Source organism: Sciurus vulgaris (genome assembly GCF_902686455.1).
Source record: "Sciurus vulgaris genome assembly, chromosome: 1".
Classification (NCBI taxonomy): Eukaryota; Metazoa; Chordata; class Mammalia; order Rodentia; family Sciuridae; genus Sciurus; species Sciurus vulgaris.
Window position 1 is genome coordinate 30636499 of NC_136461.1, and position 18450 is coordinate 30654948.

The following is an 18450-nucleotide window of genomic DNA, read 5'->3' on the forward strand; positions in this document are numbered from 1 at the left end:
ATTTTACGGTGGTGTGAATCCGGCTTGGGGCAACCCAAGGGACCTAACCGAGGTTTCAGTATACGGGCAGTGGAGCTGGAACTTGATCTCACAACTTTGATTTTTTTTTTTTTTAAGGTTTTTGTTTTTTCACCTTTGGTGAATTTCTCCGATACATCATGATTTATGTTGCTTCTGGGCGTGTACACCTTCCGATGCCTTCCCATCATCTTCAGAATAAAGTTCAGACTGGGCATTCAAGGTTGCACACAAGTTGGCACCTTACCTTTCCTGTTCCTTCCCCTCTGTACTCTTGACGTTTCCCCTGTTCTCGCCTGTTCATTCTATTCCCTTTTCCATGCTTTTAGGCCACACAGTCAATCCTTTAAGCCCCATCTCAAGTCAGGTCTATGTAGCAGAAGTTTAGATCCTCCCCCACCCCAGGCTGCACCTCACTACCCTCTGAGGGGCCGTGGTACTTTACCTTGGCCTTGGCACTGAAGTTTTCTGCTCCCTCTTCTTTACTTTTTATAGCCTTCATCACTGGATTACTCATTTCTTTGTGAATGTTCTGTCACTAACAACTTTCAGCAACTTTGAGCAAATTGAGTTCAAACCTGAATATTTGGGGGGGGGGGTCTCCACAAAATGTGAGAAGTTCTCACATGATAGGTAGTCTGTAAACTGAGAATGAATCTTTTCAGACTCCCACTAGATCTCTGCAGGGATATTTATTGCCAGTCTCTGTAGGAGGCTGCAAGAATCTCCTTCAAAGAGAGGTGTTACCCTGTTAGAGCATAAGTCAAGTGCAAATGAATGCGATGATCCTTTTGCAGAAGAAACCCATTCAGTAACTCAGTGGGGCTGAGGAATTTCTAGAAAAATTCAAAATTTAGTAGGTGAGACCAAGGTATTATCCCAGGCAGAGATATCTAGTTAGGACATAATTTTTTTTTTTTTCCTTTTTTTTTTTTTTTTTTTAATTGTAAACAAATGGGATACATGTTGTTTCTCTGTTTGTGCATGGCGTAAAGGCATACCATTTGTGTAATCATAAATTTACATAGGGTAATGTTGTTTGATTCATTCTGTTATTTTTTCCCTTCCCCCCACCCCTCCCACCCCTCTTTACCCTCTATACAGTCCTTCCTTCCTCCATACTTGCCCCCCTCCCTAACCCTAACTCTAACCCTAACACTAACCCTTCCCTCCCCCCCATTATGTGTCATCATCTGCTTATCATTGATATCATTTGTCCTTTGGCTTTTTGAGATTGGCTTATCTCACTTAGCATGATATTCTCCAATTTCATCCATTTGCCTGCAAATGCCTAGGACATAATTTAAAATGGACCTAAGTCTGGTATTCGTGTGTCAGTAAGAAACCATTTAACTGTAAGGTGCCAAGGGTGAGAGTAATGTTCCCCCCAAATAATAGGGACTTAGGGTCAATAAGTTTGAGGAAACTGCTTCCTGTATGCACCCTTCTTGGAAAGTCATGGTGTCTGTTAACTTATGAAGCACTTCGAAAGGCCTTGCATTAAAGAAACCATATGGAGTTGTTTAGTCAGCATTTCTCTGTCCATAAAATTCTTTGGGAAACTCAGAACTGCTGCAGCAGAGGGTAGAAAGTGCAGGCCCATGTCTTCCTTGCCGTCTGAGGGAAAGGCATTCTGAGCATTCTTATTTCCTTGCCAAGTGGGTTCATTCCTGCTCCAGTGAGGAGTGGGGTGGGGAATGCTCCAAACAGAACTCCCCTTTCCTAGTTCCTTTCTTAGCTTATTTTTGTTAGAATTGGTCTTCACATGGAACATTCTTGGCGGAGGAAAATGTCCTCCCCCTGCCAAAGCAAGCATTCTCTGCCACTTGGTGATTGTGTTTTTCTTTTTGGTCACATTTGAGTTTGCCTATCGAATGCTGTTTCTGGGCCTCTGAAACTGGGGACTGGTGATTAAATCCTCCCTGGTGAGCCTGTCCCGTCTCCTCATTGTTTGCTGTTTCCACCTGCCTCTCCACTCTTGTCCTTGCAGCCACCTCACTTACCTCTCATCAGGTCTCTTTGTTCACCCCCTCCCCAGCACTGTACTGCTCTTTGGATTTAATCTAGTCTCCCCTCTCTGACTCCTCTGCCCATTGCTGGGTTTCTCACTGATTTATCTGAGATCCCTTTCCCTCAGTATTTAGTTTTTTTCCTTGGCATACCTGGGAGAGATTGCCACCAAGAAGCAAGTTGTTATTAAATTACAGAAGAAAACTATCTGTAATTGAAAGAATTTTAGGTTTAGCTTTAACTCCTTTTAAATGTCCAACCTCTTTCCTTTTCATCTGTCTTCCACAACTTAGAGGAGCTGTTTTCTCGGTGATACATTGTAGTTTGGCCAAAGACATTATTTCTTTCATAGAGAATTGATGTGCTTATTCGAGATTGCATTTTTTTTTTTTTTCTCCCTATAAGGGAAGTAATAACACCTGCCTGGTATCCCAGTGTCTGGCAGTGATGTTAGCTAATGTTCAGGGCCTAGCGTATCAACCAGCTTAGAGCTGTTTTTTGACTTTCAAGGTCATCGTCAAAGCTTTAAACGAAATCTACGTTTTCGTATAGCAGTTGTTTTTTCTACTCATACTTGACTAATGCCTTTCAGTGACCTAAGAAACATCTGTTATTATCTTCTTTAAACCTGACGAGAACCTTCCAAAGTCATAAGACATGCTCAAGGGGGTGCTTAGCTAGTAATTGGCAAAACCAGTATTTAAACCCAGTTGAGTTTGATTTATTGAGATACATTTTAATCTATAATTTTTCTTCTTTCAGATCAAAAAGGAAAATGAAGTACATTTTAGTTACTGGTGGTGTCATATCAGGAATCGGAAAAGGAATCATTGCCAGCAGTGTGGGCACAATACTGAAGTCATGTGGCTTACATGTAACTTCAATTAAAATCGACCCCTATATTAACATTGATGCAGGAACATTCTCTCCTTATGAGCATGGTAAGCAACACTCCTACCCCTGTCTATCTTTCTAAAATAATAATTGTGTATGTGAAAGAATATGTCACCTCTTGGGCATGTGTGTACATTTTGTATAACTTCCATCTCCTCTCTTCTAAAATGGTTTCTAGCTATGCAGTATTTCTGATGCTTTTTCTCATCTGGATGGGAGGAAGCAGAAATTTTAGCAGCCCATGTAGTGATTAGAGTCTAGGAGTTTCTATAATGGAAACGATCTTTTGGATAGCAGTTGAATAGAAATTTGTCATTTCTCTTGAAAAAAGATACCTGGTGACATAATAACCTTTTTCATATTTGAGGAGAGGAGGAGTATGCTTATTCTTTGTGACCCCAATCTTTAGAAATTGCATGGTGGGTGCAAGTTGTAAGAAAACAGATTTTGGCACAGGATAAGAAAGATCTCTGTAATAGCAAGTGCTCTTCAAGAGCTTCAAGAAGCTGTGAATAGCCTTTGGTGGAAGGGTTCAGACAGAGGCCCAGGACCACTTGGTAGGGATTCAAGCAGCAGGTAGATGCTAGATTTGAAGAATCTGTAAGCTTGGATTTTGTTTTGCCAGTGGAGTTTGAATAATATAAAAAAAGATCTTTTAGTTGAAACTGTTGTGGTGGGGGCGGTGGGAAAAGAGCATCTTACCTCTTTGTTCTTATCCACAGAATGACAAATCACCTTGTCTGAGTTACTTCAGATCCACTGCTTAAAACTGGGGGAGATGCACTATTAAAACATACCTTTAAGTTGTAAAATTCTGCATTCTTACTCTTCCTTTCTTGAGGTTTAAATCTGTAAGGACATGTAAATGTCATTAGTGTGAAAATCTTTATGTAACAAATGATATCAGGAAAAGATCCATATACTAGAGGGATTCTTCTTTTTTTTTTTTTTTTCCCTTGGCGGTGCCAGGGCTGGAATCCAGGGCCTTGCACTTGCTAGGTGAGTGCTGTACCACTGAGCTACATCTCTAGCCCTTAGAGAGGTATTACATATAAAGTTCTTAAGCACTTGAGAAAAATATCAGACATTGTTTTCCTTTCCTATTTTTGAGCTTGTCTCTTATTGTGATGGTAGGAATGAATCATTCTAGACAAAAATATGTAGAATGAAGTTGCAAGGAATGAATGTGAAACAAAGGAATGGGGGAATTGGGCAGGTTCACAACTTTGCTTAAAACCAAAGGTAGCCCAGAGGCTAGTTTTTATAACCAGCACAACCTTCCTTTGCATAGGTCATGGAAGTTTTGAATAGAATCATACTTTTGTTATACTTTAAACTTTATTCTGCTCAGGTGGGAGGCTTTTCTGGAAGTCTTTTTCTTTGGGGAGCAGTTGCCATATGAAGATAAAGTGTCCTATACCCTCAGCCTTCAGGGCTGGCACTTCCTTCCATTCCTTTCTCTTGTATAACTTTTCCTGGTTGAGAGAGTTTGTTGACAGGCTGGCAGTATGAGGTTACATTTTGAAGAATAGAAGGTAAGTTTTCTTTTTTGTGTCATATTTAGTTTTCTAGAAATAGATTTTTTGCTTTGTATCAGGTTAATACAGATTTTTTTTTCTGCCCAGGTGTTTATACGTCAGGATTCAAGTTGTGCCAAGGCTTACATATTTTTCACTTACCTAAATATTCTCACTGTTTGCTGTAGGTGAGGTTTTTGTGCTGGATGATGGTGGGGAAGTGGACCTGGACCTGGGTAACTATGAGAGGTTCCTTGACATCTGCCTCACCAAGGACAATAATCTCACCACTGGAAAGATATACCAGTATGTCATTAACAAGGAGCGCAAAGGAGATTACCTGGGGAAAACCGTCCAAGGTAATACTGGATTTACCTTGTAAGATTTAAAATCTTAGCCAGTTTACTTTCTTTTGAGGCTAAAAATTGACTTTTTATGTGATTCTAGCATTTTCAAGGTATCATTACTGAAACAAGGCCTTCAATGGAAAATTAGAAATTGTCCATTTACTCAAAAAATAAGCTAAAGAAGGTGCTGCTGCTGTGTGAGTAGCATTGAAACTTGTTAGTCCAGCCATCGCAGTGTGACTTGAGACCAGAGAGTGTCATTTTTGCATGGTGAAGAGTGAAGTGGTAAAGGCAGCTAGATCAGGGCCTTGAGCCAGGAGTGTGGATGCTGTGTCCCGGGACTTGTGTGCAGACCCTGATGAGAATCAGCATCCATTGTGCCCGCTGGTTTTCACTGGTGTCATCAGGCCAGGGGGAGTCTGAAAAGTGAGTTCCTAAGTCCTCTCAAGCTTTCACTAGCACAATTTCGTCATTGTTTGTTTGTTTAGATAATGGGATACACATGCTCATTTGAGAAAAGTGTTCTACTGCTTTAAAAAGCAGCAGGGGAGGGGTGGGGAACCATTGGTCTAATGGAATGGCAGCAGCCCAAATTTGGGGGGAGAGTTTTCCTCTGAATTATAGGAGCAGATCTTCTTTTGACTGTCGACTTTACTGGCCTAAAAGCTGAGGGTCACACTGACAACTGGCTCTGGCTTGGGTCTGCCCTGGCCCAATTCTGGGCTAATCTGGTTATGTTTGGGTCTTGGCCCTGCCACTTAATAGCCTTATGAATATGGACAAATCACATACACTCTTTGAGATGTGGTTTCCTTTCCTGTAAAATGGAGATAATAACAGCACCTGTCTCTCTGACAGACATTCTAAGGAGCTACATCAGTAAGCTGTTTCCCTGAGTTCCTGACACCTGGGAAGGATCAATTAGGAATTAAATGATGTGAATCATGTAGTTTGTTGTACTGGGCACCAGTGTGTTCATTCATCTGTTCATCTGATTCATCAAATATTTATTAAATGCTTGCTGTGGTTGGACCTAACTGGTGCTGAGAGTATGTGATGAAGAAGACCAGGAGGTCATTGTCCTCATGGAAGCTGGCCAATAGAGAGACAAAAACCAAACAGATAAAATGAGATATCTGATAGGAGTTGTGAGGAAATGAGTGAGGTGAGAAAGCATGGCTGGGGAAAACCACCTTGGACGGGGGTCGGGAAGCCTCCCAAGAGAGGAGGAGCTGGGCAGGTCATGGGAAGAGTGGAAGGAGGAGTCACAGCACGTGCCAAGGCCTAAGGCACAGAGGGGGCTCACAGGAATGACAGGGAGTCTGGTGTGGCTGAGGCATAGTGACCAAGGGCAATGTTCAGAGAGGTTGACCAGCTGGCTTTCTGGGCCTGGCAAGGAGTTTGGAATTGACTCAGAACAGTGGGAAGAAATGAAGAGTTTAAACATGGGAGTGATGAATTTCTGATTTGCATTTTCAAAACATCACTTTGGCCACTGTGTGTAGAATAGATAATGAATATCCTTGTGTGTGTTTACTGGAGTTGAACAGAATCTGGAGTTAAACAATAATCTTTGCTCCTTAAGAATTTGCAGAGTGACCCTAGCAACCATGATTTTGAAAGTGTTCAGCAGCAGCTGGCATTTATTGCACTCTGGCATGCAAGGCCGTCTCATAAAGTTTCCATAACTTTATGAAGTAGGAGCTGGTACCTCCGCTTGACAGAGGAAACCAAGTTGTTAGAATAGATAAGTAATTGGCCCAGTAAATCACAGCTAATGAGTGGTGAACTGAGATGTGAATCCAGAACCCCAGACGCTGTCCCCTCACCACCCTGCTCTGCTGTCCTGTCTCTGCAGCGGGTTGTCTACCTTTGGTAAGCTGGAAGCATAATGTGCCAGGCTTTGGAGGTTTTGTGATGTGCCCACCTTCAGCCTCGGCTCTAAGCAATAGGGTGACCACATGGTCCGTTGTGTCTGTGTGTGGACAGACAGGCTGACTGTGAGGGGCAGGTGCTTTGAGGTAGTTCAGGATGCCTCCTCTTGCCATGCTTCCAGCAACAACTTAGAAGTCTGAGGAGGTGACCAGGGGAAGTTCGAACCAGAGTTTGTTGAGGCCATTTAAAGGGAGCCTCAAAAGTATTTTTATGAAACTATTGCTACTCTGTCCAGGCAAAGAGTACAGTAGTTTTTAAAAAATTTTTTTTTAGCATTTGAGGTAAATGCATTTGCCTCAGTCAATGCCTGTGGACAAGCATGAGTTCCAGCTTGTTTTCTCTTTCCAGTTGTCCCTCACATCACGGATGCAATCCAGGAGTGGGTGATGAGACAGGCGTTAATACCTGTAGATGAAGATGGCCTAGAACCTCAAGTGTGTGTTATCGAGGTTTGTATGATACCTGTGTCTGTGAACAGTGCGCTCCGCCATCTCCTTAGTCAGCCATCAGCACCTGGCAAGACGCTGCCAGTGCAGCCAGGCAGGATGCTGCTGTGGGGGTGAGCACAGTCATGATGTGAAATGGCCATGCGGGGGGAGAAAATTCTCATCCAAATGATACTACTTTTTTAGCATTTATGGGTTCACTGGGTGCCACCTGTACCAGAAGGAGTGGTGTGACACATTTCCCGCTGTCTCCTGAGCAAGCTGGCAGCCCTTTGCTTTCCTGCAGCAGGAGCACTCTCCCGAGTGAGCCGTGTGTGGTTTGGTTTCTGTGTGCCTTGTCTGCTGATCCCAGCTGTTGGATCTCAGTGTTCCTTCAAGATGAGGAGACTTGAAGGTTCCAGCAGGTTGTTTATAATTGATGGCTTTTTGTAAAAATTATCTGTGGTCAGCTAAGGAGATGAGATTATGTTTTTTTGCTTTGTGGCTCTCATACAAATAAAATTCCTGGTACCTCTCTCACCTGACCCTTTTCTTAAAATATCTGTAATAGCCTTGGGGAGTTGTGAGTCTTCTTTCTACCAACTGATGTTCTGCAGGGCTGGGATGTCCTTATTACACTGATAACTGAGTTGAGGCAATAGAGCAGATGTAAAGGAAACCACCAGAAAAAGATCAAGTGCTTAACCTCTAAAATAATATTGCTCTTCTAGCTTGGCGGAACAGTGGGAGATATTGAAAGCATGCCTTTCATTGAGGCCTTCCGGCAGTTCCAGTTCAAGGTCAAAAGGGAGAACTTTTGTAATATCCATGTCAGTCTAGTTCCTCAGGTAAGGCATTTGGTCTGACTTTGTGGGAGAAAAGGTTGCTTTTCACCCTTTATCTAATAGTTTTCAATACTTGAGGAATAAAGAACTTCTTGGTGAAAAGTTTATCATAATCATGTTTTGGAAAGATAAAATGGAAAACATTTGAAGGATGAATTGGGGCAGTTGTGGTGGTTGAAGCAGGTGGATTCACGTGCCCCTGTTTTTATTACATGGCAAAAGTGGAGAAAAAGCTTTTTTTTTTTTTTTTTTTGCTTTTTTAAGACAAAAATCCACAAAGTTAGCATGAAGAGGAGTTAATAGTAATATAGTAATACGAATTCAGAAGTCAGAGAGCAGTTGGACATGTAGAGACTGACTAGCAGACGGACCTGGAAGCACTGAACCCTCATAGTTGGCAGTAAGGAGAGTGGAGAAGCAGCCCTCTTGGCCCTGCAGAACCTCCACAGGCTCAGGGCGGGTAGCATCAGGTCCCTCTAGGAGTCGGGGTGCTGTTGGGGCTCATTGCAACTGCTGTTTTAGAAGAGGTGGACTCTGACTCCACTTCCCAGTGTGCACAGGTGGGCATCAGCCTCTCTCCACTTTGGCAGAGGACTATAGGTCCTGGGGAGGGTGTCCAGATAAGCAGGCACTAAGACAATTGAGGGCAGTGACACGGAACCACAAATGTGTCATGGAGTGTGATGCCACACTGTTGAGACACTCTCTTTCCACCTCTTGGTTCCCAGACTCATCACAGCCAGGCTTAGCCCTTCCATGTAGGAGATGATAAGGGTCTTCTCTGGTGTATGACTAGGCAAGAAGAGAAGCCACCGCCTCACGGCTCTGCAGTGAACCAGGCCAGCCAGATACCCACAGAGACCTGCCTGCCCCCTCACACAGAGCCTCCAGTTCAGTTAGCTTTTTTTAGGGGATACCAGGGATTGAACTCAGGGGCATTCAACCACTGAGCTACATCCCCAGCCCTATTTTGTATTTTATTTAGAGACAGGGCCTCGCTTGCTGAGACTGGCTTTGAACTCTTTATCCTCCTGTCTCAGCCTCCTGAGCTGCTGGTTCCAGTTAGCTTTTAAGTGTGAGTAGCAGCCACTGACTAAAATCATGGAGGAGGTAAACTGCATGTATTAAACAAGAACTAGATTCCAGAAGAAGGGAACATGTGGAGACAAACGATTCTAGGAGGTTAAGAATTGGATCGGAGAAATGAAAAAGTTAAGAGAAAGAAAGTTGAGGAAATACCTCAGGAAGTAGGGCAGAGACCAATAGGCAGAAAGTAGGAGAGAGAGCATAAGAGTTGGAGGACTGGTTCAGTAGTTAATATCCAAATTGCAGAATTTCCAGAAAAGAAGCACAGAGAAATGAGAGAGAAGTGTGATCTAAACCAGGGGGTCAGGAGACCATAGCCCAGGGACCAAAGCATCTTATCATCTGTTTTTTTTTTTTTTTCAATTATTATTTTTTATTATTTTAGTTGTCAATGGACCTTTATTTTATTTATTTATATGTGGTGCTGAGACTCGAATCCAGAGCCTCATGTATACTAGGCAAGCGCTCTACCACTGAGTTGCAACCCCAGCCCCCTATCATCTGTTTTTGAAAATAAATTTTTACAGGAATTGAACCGTATCTATTTGTTGATGTATTGTGTGTGACTGCTTTTGTACTAAAACAGGGAAGGTGAGTAGTTAGTTGTGATAGAGACCATAAGGTCGGAAAAAAACCCTCAAGTATTTGTTATCTAGACCTTATAGAAAAAGTTTTCTGATCCCTGATCTGAAAAGGAAATTGTGAGACATGAGTTTCTGAATTAAAATGTCCACTGAAGGAAAGGAATGGGGGACGGGAGTAGGAAAGACAGTAGAATGAATTGGACATCACTTTCCTATGTTCATATATGAATACACGACCAGTGAAACTCCACATCATGTACAACCATAAGAATGGGAAATTATACTCCATGTATGTATAATAGGTTAAAATACATTCTACTGTCATGTATAACCAAAAAGAACGAATTAAAAAATTTAAAAAAAGAAGGGCCTGTTGAGTGCCCTGCCATATTGGATCCAACATCACCCACACCAAAGCACTTCATTGTGAAGGTTCAGAAAAATGAGGCAGAAAGGCTCTAAAGGAAAAGACACTTTCTTTTTAAAAGAAAAGAATCAGTATGGCAATATTAGAGGCTAAAGATAGTGAAGCTATTGCATTAAAAATCCTAAAGGAGAATTATTTACAACCTAGAATTTTAAACCCAGAAAATCTTTCCTCTTATGTGTGAGAGGAGAATAAGGACAATTTAGTACCGAAAGGAAAAGTGTGGCCCACAGCTTCACTGAACAGTATTTAGCCCTGAAGAGGGCTGTGGGCACAGGAAGGGTACGCTGTAGTCAGGATAGGGGCAAGAGGGAGAGAGTGGGTCCTCATTCAGCAGTGAATTCAACAGAAAATACCTCATTCTAAATGTCAAGAAGGAGCAATAAAGCATACTAGAAGAGCAGTTAAAAGAGTTGAAGTGGGTTGAGGGTGTAGTTCAGTGGTGAAACTTATTTTAGTACATGCCAGACCCCGGGTTCAGTCCCCAGCACCTAAATAAATAAATAAAAAAAAGAGAAAAAGAAAAAATTGAAGAGCCTTGGTTTATAGGGTTTGGAGAGTGGGAGAGGGTGAATAAGGCCAGGTACCATGGTTTTTAGTGCAAATCCCTTAGAACTATTTGACTAAAATATGTGCATGTGCAATTTCAACAGATACAAGCTAAATTCTAAAAATGATCAAACTCTTTAAAAAAGATATCATAGAAAAGTCGTACTTGAAAATTCTTTATCATAGAAAAACTAACCTCTCTTTTTTTTCTTTTGGCTATTAGCCAAGCTCAACTGGAGAACAGAAGACGAAACCCACCCAGAACAGTGTTCGAGAACTTAGAGGGCTTGGACTTTCCCCAGACCTGGTAGGATTTCCTGATGACCTGGTTTCATTGCGATCTCTTACGTCTAATTAGAATCACGCCTCCATAACAGGCAGAACCTTTGTCTTCTTGGCAGGCCTTTAATGAAAACTGATGGTGGAGGAAGCGGGTTCACTCTTTCGGGGCTATAGTTAGTGTGATTTTCCTGTGGGATTTGTGAGGCTTGGCACTTCCTCAGTCTTAGTTCTCTCTGTCCTTTATTTATTGTCCTTTTCCTGTCCAAGAACATTCATAGATGAGGAAAACCCTCTTGTTGTGCCTCTTGGTTCACACTACCATCCTCTTATGTTTCTCCAGTTTGGGATTTAGGAATTTCAGTTTTGCAAATGAGATATTTTTATGGTCGCATGCATTGTTCTGAGTGCTAATGTGTTCATTCATCTTAACAATGTGATGTCCATTTTGATTTTATGTGAAAATCTCAGCTTTGTAACTCTTCCTTCTGTCTAAACTGCCTTTTTTTCCTTACTGCTAGGTTGTATGCAGGTGCTCAAATCCTCTTGACACATCAGTGAAAGAGAAAATATCAATGTTCTGCCATGTCGAACCTGAACAAGTAAGTAGAAATTGTATCTTTGTGGAAATTGTTTTGTTTATAGTTACCTGAAGCCTCTTGACCATGATGTTTGATGAGGCTTGCTGTTATTTCACAGTTAGAAACAATAGACTGGCCTCTAGAACTGACACTCTTGGCTCTGTCATTCACCATCACCTACTTCCTGTGTTTCCCGAATGTTCTTGCACCTCTCCTGCCTCTTCTCTCCCCACCCTTTGTCCTTTTTTCTTTTTTGGTATTGGAGATTGAACCCAGGGGCCCTTAACCATTGAGCCACCCAGACCTTTTTATTTTTTACTTTTGAGACAGGGTCTTGCTGAATTGCTTAGACCTTGTTAAGTTGCTGAGGCTGGATTTGAACTTGTGCTCTTCTTGCCTCAGCCTCCCAGCCTGCTGGGATCACAGGTGTGGGCCCCCGTGCCTGGCTCATGCTTTAATCTTTATGTGCCAACCGGGCTGAATGTCTTTCTTTTTCCTCAGCACCTCACCTATTCTGTTGTTTGCTTTTTACTTGCTAATTTCTGTCAGAAATCAGTGTCCCTTTCTCCCTGTTGGCCTGCAAATCTATTCATTTTTGCCCTTCAGGGTCTGGCTAGGACATGGTATAGTCTGAGAAGCTTTATCTGATTGGCCTTCTTGCCCTCAACCCTCAGAATTAATCACTTCCTTCTTTGGGCTACCTGTGCATCTCACACATGCTGGTGGTGAGCCTGTGCTGTGCCTCTTGATGTGTGTGTGTTTGTCCACATTTGTCTTCCCTCACAGACAGAGCTTCTGGAGGGCAAGGACCAGCTTGCTTGTGTTTCTGGTGCCTGGTGTTGGGGTATTGTAATCTCTCACATATATTTAGTTTTTTGTTACTGTGCTAATAGAGCAGACCTATGGTACAGAAAATTTAAAATTTTGGAACCTGTAAAGTATTTAAGTATGGTGCTTAATGTGAAAATTCTGGTGGCGATAAATTGAAATTGTGGCATTGGTCCGTGTATTAGTCAACTTTTTGTCACTACAACAAAACACCTAAGGCAGCTAATTTAATAAAGAAAAGAGGTTTACTTACTTCACAGTGTTGGAGGCTGAAAGTCCAAACAGCACAGACATGCTCTGGAAACACCACATGGTGGATAGCAGAACTGTGTGGAAGAGGATCAGATCTCCAGCTAGGAAGCAGAGAGGGGAGGGGTGGGTTTTGCTCATTTTGTAATAACCCTCTTGTGAGAACACAGGGTTGCAGGAGAAATATCTTAATTCCTTTTGAAGATAGGGGTTCCAGTGACCCAAGGATCTCCCACTAAACCTAATATCCAGCACTTCCCAGTGCCACCACTCTGGGACCAAGCCTCCAGTCACATGGACCTTTGGGGAACACCAAACTATAGTAGCAGGATTGACTGAGGGAAGACTAGAGGGAAGTCGAGGTTCAGGAATTTCAACATGAGACTATGGAGAGTTTGTTTTACTACCACGGTTGAGAATCAGGAGACTGATCAGGAGAGCCCATGTGGCTTTGCAGAGAGGACCGTGAAGCAGTGGGGCTACAATAAGAACAATCCACTTGAAAGGTTTTGAGGAGAACGCAGGGGATGACAGTTGAAATTACTGACCTGGTGTGGGTGTGAATGGAGCAGGAGGAGAGCCCTCGACCCTCTCCATGGTGGCTCAGGCCTCAAGAGGGAGGGTCATCTGGGGCTGGAGTCGGGGCTCGCAGGTGTGATTCCTGAACCAGGAGCTCATCAGGATTCTGTTTCATACTGAACCCTGGAGCACAGAGTAATTGTCGTGTTCTCAACAACCCTTTATCATTCACTTTGATTATTTTAGATATTTCTGTTCTAGCAAGTTAAGAGAATTCAATTCTGTAGTAGAATTGATTCTCATTAAAAGTGTTCACGATTAAAAACGTGATACATATTTCCATTTTTAAATATGAATTTCAGATCCTTTTGTCTATTTTTAAAATTGAGTTGTTTATCTTATTGAGTTGTAAGAGTTCTTTATATAGTCTGAATACAAGCTTTTTTCATACACCTGTATGGTTTATATTTTCCCAGTCTGCGGCTTGCCTTTTCATTTTCTTAACAGTGTCTTGGAAAAGTGTCAGGAAAGCTTTTACAGTTTCAGTTTATCCTTTTTTTTTTTCTTTTTCCTTTTCTAGGTTGTGTTTTTGCACAACTTCTTTTTCTTTTTCTTTTTTATGGATCCTTTGCTTAACCAACGTCATGAAGATTTTCTTCATGGTTTTTTTGTTCCTAAAATCTTATAGTTTTAGGTCTTACGTGATCCATTTTGAGTTAAATTTTGTGTATTGTGTGAGGAAATTGCATTTCCTGATGAGATATGGCACACATAGGACACCTGGTGATTTCTGTCCTTTGCTCTATAGCCTAGCAACATTCCTAAAATTCTATTAGATTCAATTGTTTTCTTGCAGATTCTTTTGGTTTTTATGGATAAGCAATAATATTGTTCATGCATTTAGTGGTTATTGTTTCTTGTTTTCCAGTTTTAAGTTTCATTTGTTTTCCAGTGAAATGAAATGTAATGACTGTCTGTCCAGCATTGCTGAATAGTGATAGGTGGCCACTTGCCTTGTTCTGGGCTTTAAATAGTAAAAATTAATATTAAATTAAACCATGTGATGTTTACTGTGAGTTTTTTATATTTGCAGTCTTTCCCTAATAGTCTTAATTTACCTAGAATTTTTATTATGAATTGGTTTTGGATTTTTAATCAAGTCTGCATCCATGATCCTTATTTGTCTTCACTCTGTTCGTGTGGTGAGTTCCACTTTTAAATCTCCTAATGCAGTGGTTTTTAAACTTGGCTGCATTTTGGAATCACTATAGAAACTTTAAAAAATGCTGATGCCTGCTTCCTAACCCCGAGGTTCTAGTTGTAAGTGCTCTGGGTTGTGGTGTAGGCGTTGGGATTTTTATAAGCATCCCTAATGATTGCATTGTGCAGACATTTTGAGAACCACTATTCTGAGTTAAGCCATCCATGGATTCCTAGGATAAGTCCTCCTTGGACATGATTTTTTTTTTTAAACAACATTTGTGGTTTGGCTTGTGTTTTTTAAAAGGATTTCTTGAGTTCGTTTTAGTAATGTATCTTTTTCTAGAAAATTACCCTTTTTTCCCTAAGGTTATGCTGCTAATAGCGGGGGCTGTAAGTTCAGTTAGTTTTTGTTTTTATTAAATCACATCCTTTTTTTAAAACAGGTAATCTGTGTCCATGATGTCTCATCCATCTACCGGGTCCCCTTGTTGTTAGAAGAGCAAGGGGTTGTAGATTATTTTCTTCGAAGACTTGACCTTCCTATTGAGAGGCAGCCACGGAAAATGCTGATGAAGTGGAAAGAGATGGCAGACAGGTTTGCCTCCCCGTGAGGAGCTGGCAGTGCCAGCTGCTTCCTCTTTGGTAGGGGCCCAGGGGACTCAGTTGTGTGGGAGCATGTTAGCACCTCGCTCTCAGCTCACTGGAGGTCTTCATGGCAGGGACGTTCAGGTTGCTTAGGAAGGAGCTGTAGCCATCAAGTGGAGACAACATAGGTGAGGAGTTCCTGGCAGGGCTGGGCCAGTTCCCAGTCCTCCAGGCAGTGAGTGCAGATTACCGCCTGTCATGCTTGTCTCTTCAGCTATACAGTTAGCACAAATGGGTGCCTAGTGGCAGTGGGTTACCATGGAAACGGGTGGAGCACTTGTGGGCAGGCAGCAGGCCCATCATCTGAATGCGTTTGGGAAAATGCTGCTCACCCAGCACCACCCTTGCCCAGTAAGGATGTGTCGCTGCCACTGTCTCCTGAAGTGCTCGTGCTCTCACCTTGCTTCAGGATCTTCCCTCAGTGCCTCAGAGCAATGGGTGTGCCTTGTCACAGTTGCAGAACTAAAAACAACATGGGGGTCACATAAGCACAGGCAGAGGGAGCAATCATTCTGTTTTAATTCTGCTCTGTGGTGTTTTAATTTTGACCTTTTCCTTTTCGTGGATATCTTACTTGTCCATTTACATGTAGTTACCAAGATGGCCCATGGTCTTACAATTCTTTTTTCTTAAAACATTGTGTGTCTTTTGCTCTGTTACTAATTATACTTTACAATGAAAATTTTCACAATTGTGGACTTTTCTATTGTGTAAATGTCCCATAATTTATTTGACTCTTTCCTTCATCTCATTAACTCCTGTGACTTGTCTGTTCATGTCTGTTCAGTTTTTTTGCCCTTTGGGATTGAATTTTTTAAAAAAACAAATTGTGTGAGATTTTGAAACCTTCTTTGTAGCAGTTTCTAAAATCCTACTTGCTTTGTATAGCCTGCCCCGTTGACCTGAAATTGCTTCTTTAGTAGTCTGTATGCGGCACTCAGGTGATGTTCATTTCCATTGTGTTCTTCCAAGACATTCTTTTCTTCTCTTGCCAAAGCAGTTTTGGTCTCCTGGTGGTATGTGTATTCCAATTAATTAGGTGTTTCTTGACCTTCAATAGATATGATCGCTTGCTGGAGACATGCTCTATTGCCCTTGTGGGTAAATACACGAAGTTTTCAGACTCATATGCCTCTGTCATTAAAGCTCTGGAGCATTCCGCATTGGCCATCAACCACAAATTGGATATCAAGGTGAGGAGGGATGTAGCCAAGGGGTAAATGGGGAAGCAGTCTGTATTCTCATAGATGCTGCATGCATATCTCCTTTATAAGTTTTGGAGCTCTGAGTTTCTTCTGAGGGATAAGAAATGTAGATTGGCTCTTGGTTCTGAGAATGTGGAGTATTAAATAATGAAGGGGAGAGATGGTTAGAATAGAGGTATAGAGAGACTGAGCTTGGATCTGAATATCAGGTGACCACATAAAATTGCCCTGTGATAAAATTGCTCTGTGGGGTGGGAGGGCTTGGTAGACAGGGACATTGTGCATGGTCAGTGGCACTGGCTGGAGCCTTTGCCAGTGACTGCTCTTTGCAGCATGGTGGGCAGAAGCTGAGCTAGGAGAATGTTGGGACAAGACCTTGCCTGCCTCCACATGTAGCAGTGGAGTGTCATGGTTAAAGTGGATTCCACTGCCAGATGCCTGGGACTCAAATTCTAGCTTTGCTGCATAGGCACTGTATGGTTCTGGACAAGTTGCATAACGCTCGCTCTTCCTGTCTCAGTTTCCCATAAAAGGCATAGTGATTGTTCCTTCCTCCTAAGTTGTAAGGATTGAGTGAAAAATGTGAAGTGCTGAGATCTGTACCTGGCATATAAGTACTCCTTGAAAATCCTCCCTTCTGTCCCCCTTTGTTTTTGGAGACAAGGTCTTGCTAAGTCCCCTGGGCTGTAATCGTCCTGCTTCAGCCTCCTTAGTACCTGGGATTACAGGCATGCATCACAATACCTGGCTCCTATCTGTAGAACTTTTCTTCTTAGTTCACCAGCTGTGATTTTTAGGAGGAGATGAAAGAAGTGAAGTGGGATCTCCGTGCTGAGGGTGCCATGAACTTGTCCCCACCATCCACACTGCAGTTTTCTCCCGCCTCTGCATGTTTCTAAGCATGATAACAGCTTACTTTTGGGCAGCTTCCTGCAGAATGACCTGTTAGAAATGTTTAAGAATCAAAGGATCCCGTTACTCAGCCCTGACTTAGTTTTTGCTAGTTCTTTCCATCATTCATTTATCTACTTGAGGTTAGTCTGTGGTTACCTAATGTGTTAGATGCTAGAGGCTGAGAGGTGAATGAAAAATCTCTAGTCCCCGTGTTTCAGGAAATTATAGAGTCCGTTAGGTACAAAGGTAGCACACAGGCAAGAGGGTGGGACATGTATGGAGGCAAAAATCATTCCAAGGAGGGACTTGTGGGAGGAGTTTGGGAAAGGTTGAAAAGGTAGAGGGAAGGGCATTCCTGACAGATGGAAGAGCATATCCAAGGGCTTACAGGTGTGGAACAGTTGAAAACTCAGTGGATGGAAAAGAATGAACTGGAGACAGCTGGCGAGGGCCCAGTCAGGATTTCTGTGAACTTGACCAGCCCAGGTCTTACTCTGAGGTTCAGGAAAATAGCTACAAGGAATTAGGTAGGGGAGAGTAGAAAAAAATGGACTACCTTATTAAAAAGTGGGCAAAATATTTAAAAAGAGATTCCAAGGAAGATGCATATAATATACATGAAAAGGTCTCAGCAGCTTTAGTTGTCAGGGAATTGAATGCAAATTAAGTCACAGGGAGAGACCAGCACATGCCCCTTGTGTGGCCAAGAGCCTTTGAAGATGGGACCTTATTTCTGAGAATGTAAAATGGCTCAGGCACTTTAGAAAACAGTCTGACAGTTTCAGATAAAGAGACATATGACCAAATAATTCCATTCCTAGATATTTACTCAAGAGAAACAAAAATGAAACCCCACAAAGATTTTTATTCAAATGGACACATTATTCATAATAGTCTAAATCTGGAAACACCCAAAAATGTCCTCAACAGGCTAAGGAATGGCACTGTAGTATATTTATGCATTAGAAAGCTACCCAGCAATAAAAAGGAACGAACTTGGGATGTGCAGAGCATTGGGGGTAGATCTCAAAACCATACTGAGCAAAAGAAGTCAGACATAAAAGGCTGCACACAGCTCTGCTCCCATCAGATGAAGCTCTGGAAGAGGCATAATCTGTGGTGATAGAAGTCAGCTCTGGGTGTGCTAGGGGAGGAGGGAGCGTTGTGAGATAGTGGCACTTTATCTTGATGGGTAGTAGTTACACCTTCATGTGTATATTTGAGAAAACTCATCAAAGTGCGATCAAAATGTTTGTGTTTTACTTTATGTAAATTATACTTCAATACAGTTGATAAATGAAAAAATACCCAATCAAAGCTGGGTGGAAGGTGGCCTGGGGAGAGTGTCATTTGAGCAGAACACAATAATTTCGAGTCTCTTGCAGTAGCTTAGCTGAGATAAGATTCTAG

General features: G+C 42.1%; 1 protein-coding gene across 3 annotated transcripts in view; it reads left to right on the forward strand.

The window, feature by feature from the left end:
- CTPS1 (CTP synthase 1) overlaps positions 1-18450 on the forward strand; it is a 38694-nt gene that overhangs the window by 10097 nt on the left and 10147 nt on the right. For all 3 annotated transcript variants that reach the window (XM_079111942.1, XM_079111941.1, XM_079111940.1), the window contains exons 2-9: positions 2791-2969; positions 4628-4798; positions 7070-7170; positions 7878-7994; positions 10861-10944; positions 11438-11518; positions 14740-14891; positions 16002-16134. In XM_079111942.1, coding sequence (XP_078968068.1) covers positions 2804-2969; positions 4628-4798; positions 7070-7170; positions 7878-7994; positions 10861-10944; positions 11438-11518; positions 14740-14891; positions 16002-16134 — 1005 coding nt within the window. In that variant the 5' untranslated portion in view covers positions 2791-2803. The remainder of the gene's footprint in view (positions 1-2790; positions 2970-4627; positions 4799-7069; positions 7171-7877; positions 7995-10860; positions 10945-11437; positions 11519-14739; positions 14892-16001; positions 16135-18450) is intronic.